Raw genomic sequence first — 6,476 nt, forward strand, 5'->3', positions numbered from 1 at the left:
GACCTCTCGCGCACACAAACCCCGACGTCGCCGCCGGTGCGTCAGGACGCCACGTGCGCCGAGGCCCCGCCCCTCCACCCCATTGGCCGCCGGCGGCCGCGGCGCTTTCGGGCTCTTACGGCGCGTAGCATCCTGGGAGTTGTAGTTCTCCCGGAAGCCCGACCACCGGTCGGATCCACTAGGCGGTCGCTGGGATGGGACCAAGGCCCGGCAAAGTCGGGTCGGGGCGCGGGGTCGGACATGTCCCTTTACTAGCATCGACTCCCTCTTGTCTGTGATAGAATCCCGAGCAGGCGTCGCCCTGTCACTCCTGGCCCACGCCCAGGCCCTCGGGGTTCCCGTTACTCCCGTGAGGGAAACCGAGGCCCGCAGTGCTGGCAGTTGCGGGCGTCTGTCGCCTGCTCGCGAGTGCGGCTGTCGGGCAACCTGGGCCTGGCTTTGCAGGGTGCTCGCCCAGGGCACTAGGGACTCCTGGGGGCCTTGGGACCGCCGGGACCGTTCTGAACCCCGTGTCTGCCCTTACCATGTTCACCAGCCTCCAAGCCACACCGGCTTTTCTGCGGGCCCTCCAGCCCAGGTTCTCAGCCAGGGCACTACTGACATCTGGGCTGACCTCTCCTTGCTGTGGGGGCTGACTTGTACCTTGCAAGCTGGTTCAGCCTGGCCCCCACCCACCAGAGGCCAATAGGGCTCCCTCTACCACACCTTAAGACGGCCCCCTCCAGACCTGGCCACAGTCCCCTGGTTGAGAACCACTGTTCCAAGGCAACTCCCCTCTGCCTGATGGACATGCCTCATGCCACCCCATACCCCATCCCTTCTCAATTCCTACTGGAAAGTCGCTGTGTTAGGGATAGAATCGGGTAGTCATTCAGGTAGCTGCAGATAGGGAAACCAAGGAAACTTTGGGAGGCCACTGTAAGTTGATGATCACTTAAGAAAGTTACTGGACCGTGTTCCCTCTCCCGTGTTCCTTTACCTGTAAGATTGTAGCCCACCTAATCCTTTGTGGCAGGGAGGGGTGTCCCTGGTGGCTCAGATGGTAAAGAATCCACCTGCAATGCAGGAGACCCGGGTTTGATCCCTGGGTTTGGGAAGATGCCCTGAGAAGGAAATGGCAACCCGCTCCAGTATTCTTACCTGGAGAATGCCATGGACACGGGAGGCTGGTGGGTCTTCACTCCCTGGGGTTGCAAAGAGTCCCTCACAACTGAGCAACTTTTTTTTTTAAGCCTTGGGGCAGAGCTCTCTCACCTGCCCGTTTTCACCTCTTACAAGCATCCTATATTAATAACTCTACTTCTTCCTCTCACTTTGTCTCTCACTGAATTCTTTTCTATGATGAGACCTCAAGAATCTGAGTTTCATTAAGTCGTGAGACCAGCTGTGTGATCTTAGTTGGCAGACTGTGGGTTTGGGCCGGGTTCTAGTCCCAAGTGGAGGTGAATGGTCTCCGCTTTGCTAGGTGGGGGTCCCATTACATGCTCATCTCTGCTCCATGTCAGAGGGGTGGGGTCTGCCTTTGCCCCCAGGTGTCCCCAACAACTAACAAGGGGCCCTGTCAGGAGCAGGCAGCACTCTTGAATAAGTGAAGTTCTACAGCCTCCCAGATGGTTGGACCATAAAAAAGGCTGAGCATCTCAGAATTGATGCTTTGGAATTGTGGTGTTGGAGAAGACCCTTGAGAGTCCCTTGGACTGCTAGGAGATCCAACCAGTCCATTCTAAAGGAAATCAACCCTGAATATCCATTGAAAGGACTGATGCTGAAACTCCAATACCTCAGCTACCTGATTTGAAGAGCCTGATGCTGGAAAAGACTGAGGGCAGGAGGAGAAGCGGGCGACAGAGGATGAGATGGTTGGATGGCATCACCAACTCAATGGACATGAGTTTGAGCAAACTCCGGGAGACGGTGAAGGACAGAGAAGCCTGGCGTGCTGCATGCAGTTCTCGGGTCGCAAAGAGTCTGATTCGACTTAGTGACTGAAGAACAAAAGACAGTTCCCCAAGGCCCCCAGGCAGGCTGGGACTTGGGTTATCTAAGTGGTCAGACCTACCCTGCCCAGCAGGGTCTTTATGAAATCCCCACCTAAACATTGCTCTCCCTTTAGCTTTTCTTTACCTCCCCTGCCAGAAAAGAGGCCCTGGAGGGACACCTGAGCAGAGCACTGAACTGTCCAGGAGGACGAGGGGAAGGCTAGGGAGAATCGAAAGCTGCAGGCCGCGCCCCCGGGTTCTGTATCCCCGGCTCTTCCACACACCAGGCCCCGCCCCCTGACCTGGGCTTGGGAAAGGAGGGAGGAGCCCCCGGGAGCAACAGGATCCCGTACTCTGGGGGCCTGGGGCTTCCTTGGGGAAGGGAAAATAAAATCTGCAGATCTGGCAGGCTCATTTTCAAAGCAGCAGTAACAGCCCTGTGGGGCGCCTGACGGAACGCCGGCACCGTGTCTGGCTCCCCGAGGACACGCGCGGGAGGAGACGTGCCCCGCACCAGCCATGCCTGCGCTGGAGCCCTCACGGAGCCTTGACTGTGGACCCCTCAGCACAACCCTGCGCCAGACGTCACGGGTCCTGACTCAGAGGGGCCAGCTGACACAGACATCACAGGAGGTCATCAGAGGCACCCGGTCCAGGCTCCAGAGCCTCCAGACCCTCAGTCGCGACCCACGACCCTCCCCCGGCCTCGCTCTAAGAGCTGGGACATAGTCACGCGGGGCGGGGGGCGGGAGCATGGGGTGCAGCAAAAGTTGGGCCCCAGTGAGTTTACAAAGTGTTAGTCGCTTCAGTGGTGTCAGACTCTTTGTGACCCCATGGACTGTAGCCCCCAGAATCCTCTGTCCATGAGATTCTCCAGGCAAGAGTATTGGAGTGGGTTGCCATTTCCTTCTCCAGGGGATCTTCCCGACTCAGGGGTCTAACCCCAGTCTCCTGCATTGAAACTCTTCACCATCTGAGCCTCTACAGGAGATGAGGGGTGGCAATAAACAGGACATAATAAATAACGCATATCCTATGGCTGTGTGCTGCTAAGCATCTCAGGGGAGAAAACAGCAGGAGAGATGGGCAAGGGCATGTGTCCAGGGCTAGGGGCAGGTGGTGAAGGCTCCACGGAGGACCAAGCCAACGTCTGGACATCTGCCTCTCCAGTCCTCAGGTGGGATCTTGGTTCCCAACCAGGGGCTGAACACCAGGGCTGGAACTTGCACCCCCTGCAGTGAAAGCATGGAGTCTTAACCACTGGGCGGGCAGGGAAGTCCCCCAAGGCATTCTTCTTCCTGGCCAAGGACACCCTGCCCCAGTGCTTTACAGGGGGAGGGACCCCGCCCAAGGAGATCAGGGGTCCCATCCAGCCCCAGTGCCTCGAGCCCCCCGCCTGGCCAGTCGGGTAGACGGTTCTTCCCAGGGGGACAGGGCTGAGGGAGGCCCGCAGTCTTTGAAGGTGGCCAGGACCTGGGGAGCACAGGGATCACTTCTGCCCCAAAGGCCCTGCGTGCGGCGGGGGTGTCCCTCACTCCTGTGACCCGTTCTCAGCATGTGCAATCGGGGTCCTCATCAGCTGACTTTGAGTTAATCTATGGGAAATGTGAGAGTTCATTTCATGAGTAACCTTGATTGGACCACAGGCTGCGCAGCAGTTAAACATGATTTCTGGATGTGTCTGTGAGGGTGTTTCTGGAAGAGTTTGCATTTGGATCAGTAGACTGAGCGGAGCTGGGGGCCCACCCCCATGTGGGTGGATGCCATCTGATCCACTGAGGGCCTGAACAGAACCAAAAGGTGGAAGGAGGTGGACTTCACTCTCTGCCTGACGGTCTGAGCTGGGACACTGCTCTCTGCCTGCACTCACCACTCCTGGTTCTCGTGTCTTCAGACCCAGGCTGGAGCCTGCAACATCAGCTCTTTGGTTCTCAGGCCTTTGGACAATACCATGGCTTTCCTGATATGCCGATGACACCACCCTAATGGCAGAAAGTGAAGAGAAACTAAAGAGCCTCTTGATGAAGGTGAAAGAGGAGAGTGGAAAAGTTGGCTTAAAATTCAGCATTCAAAAAACTAAGATCATGGCATCCAGTCCCATCACTTCATGGCAAATAGATGGGGAAACAATGGAAACAGTGACAGACTTTATTTTCTTGGGCTCCAAAATCACTGCAGATGGTCACTGCAGCAATTAAATGAAAAGATGCTCTTTGGAAGAAAAGACCAACCTAGACAGCATATGAAAAAGCGGAGAGACATCACTTTGCTGACAAACATCCGTCTAGTCAAAGCTATGGTTTTTCCAGTAGTCATATGAGAGTTGGGCCATAAAGAAGGCTGAGTGCCAAAGAATTGGTGCTTTCAAACTGGTGTTGGAGAAGACTCTTGAGAGTCCCTTGGACTGCAAGGAGATCAAACCAGTCAATTCTAAAGGAAATCAACTTTCAGTATTCATTGGAAGGACTGATGCTGAAGCTAAAGTTCCAATACTTTGGCCACCTGATGCAAAGAACTGACTCACTGGAAAAGATCCTGATGCTGGGAAAGACAGAAGGCAGGAGGAGAAGGGGATGACAGAGGATGAGATGATTGGATGGCATCACTGACTCAATGGACATGAGTTTGAGCAAACTCAGGGAGATACTGGACAGGGAAGCCTGGAGTGCTGCAGTCCCTGGGGTTGCAAAGAGCCAGACATGACTTAGCACCTGAACAACAACAATAGGGACACTGCTCATACTGGGGCTTCCCTCATAGCTCAGTTGGTAAATCATCTGCCTGCAATGCCGGAGACCCGGGTTTGATTCCTGGGTCAGGAAGATCCCCTGGAGAAGGAAATGGCAACCCACTCCAGTATTCTTGCCTGGAGAATCCCATGGACAGAGGAGCCTGGTGGGCACAGACCATGGGATCGCAAGAGTTGGACATGACTCAGCGACTAAACCACCACCACCACTCATATTGGGCTACGGCCCACTCAACTGACCTCCTTTTCATTTAATTACCACTGTAAAGACCTTATCTGTGAGTACAGTCACATTCTGAGGTCGGGTGGCTGGGACTTCAACACACGAGTTCAGGAAGGCATAATTCAACCCATCCCTCTTCTCAGAAGAAGAGATATGAAACAAACGTGACGGTGCGGGCGCCTCTGGGTTATGGGTCGAGGACACCAGGAACCTCTCATCTGTAAATGTTTACAATAAATGCTACGGGGAACAGGGACTTCCCTGGTGGTCCAGTGGCTGAGACTCTACGCTCCCAATGCTGGGGGCTGGGGTTCAACCCCTAGTCAGGGAACTAGATCCCACATGCCGTAAGAGCTTGCATGCCGCAACTAAGACCTGGCTCAGATAAAGAAAGAAAGAAATATTTTAAAAAGAAAATATTATGGGGACAAAGTCCCCCTTGGACTGGGTTGAGGGAGGCAGCATATGACGGGGTGGAGGCAGGGAGGGAGAAGCCTTGTCTGGGCTCCCAGCGGGGTCCTGACACCCCTTCCACACACCAGAGAGGGATGTAGGGGCAGGGTCAGCGAGGCCAGCAAAGGAGGTTTCGGGCAGGGGCCTGAGCCTCGGGAACTACCTCTGTCCCAAACCTTCCATGGCTCCCATCACTCTTGCACTCATAACAACTCCTGCCTAGCCTACAAAGCCTCACGTGTCTGGCCCCTGACCACTTCTCTGACTTCATCTCCTCACATCGCGCTCTCTCTCTCTCTCTCTCACTCTCACTCCCTCCCTTCAAGCTTACTCCTGCCTCAGGGCCTTTGCACCCACTGTGCCCTCTACCTGGGAAGCTCCTGGTTGCCACCCCTTGCATTAGGGTTGCCAGACAATTATCACCTTCTCAGAGAGGGTTTCTCTACCTGAAGCATCACCCCTGCCTGCAACTTCCTGTCCAGGCTCTGCATCTTCATGGCACCTCTGGAACCGTAATTTCTGGTTTACAGACAGCTCCCTCCCAGACTCCTGCAGGGAGAGACTGTGCTTGTCTTGTCCACCACTGCATCCTGAGTCCCTGCACACAGCAGGTGCTGCATAAATGCTTTCTGACTGACTCCATGCACCCTCTACCACCAGTTCCGAGAGCTGGGATAGGAGAAAGGAGTCTGTGAATACTTTCTCATACCTGCAAGGGCAGGTCCTCAGATGAAGCCAACCCCCAGCTGCGGGGGACTTTCATTAAGGAAGGAGACAGGGGGGCTTCCCCAGTGGTTCAGTTAAAGGATCCACCTGACAATGCAGGAGATTTGGGTTTGATCCCTCATCCCGGAAGATTCCCACATCCCGCAGGGCAACTAAGCTCATGCACCACAGCTGTTGAGCCCGTGCTCTAGAGTTGGGGAGCCACAACTATTGAAACCCGCACGCTGCAAAGCCCCGACTCTGCAACAAGACAAGCTGGCCCAACGAGAGGCCAGAGCACTGCATATACAGAAGGATATATGAAGCAGCAATGAAGACCCAGCACGACCAAAAATAAATGCATTTA

At 55.0% G+C, this 6,476-nt stretch overlaps 1 protein-coding gene across 1 annotated transcript in view; it reads right to left on the reverse strand.

Moving 5' to 3' along the window:
- Window positions 1-5,901, reverse strand: part of ZNF628 (zinc finger protein 628) — a 12,955-nt gene extending 7,054 nt beyond the window's left edge. The window contains 4 exon segments of the mRNA XM_010848675.1: window positions 4-189; window positions 346-471; window positions 524-622; window positions 5,851-5,901. Of these exon segments, the coding sequence (XP_010846977.1) occupies window positions 4-189; window positions 346-471; window positions 524-622; window positions 5,851-5,901 (462 nt within the window).
- Window positions 5,902-6,476: the final 575 nt, after the last annotated feature.

The sequence above is a fragment of the Bison bison genome, unplaced genomic scaffold (assembly GCF_000754665.1).
Source record: "Bison bison bison isolate TAMUID 2011002044 unplaced genomic scaffold, Bison_UMD1.0 scf7180017850463, whole genome shotgun sequence".
Taxonomy (NCBI): Eukaryota; Metazoa; Chordata; class Mammalia; order Artiodactyla; family Bovidae; genus Bison; species Bison bison.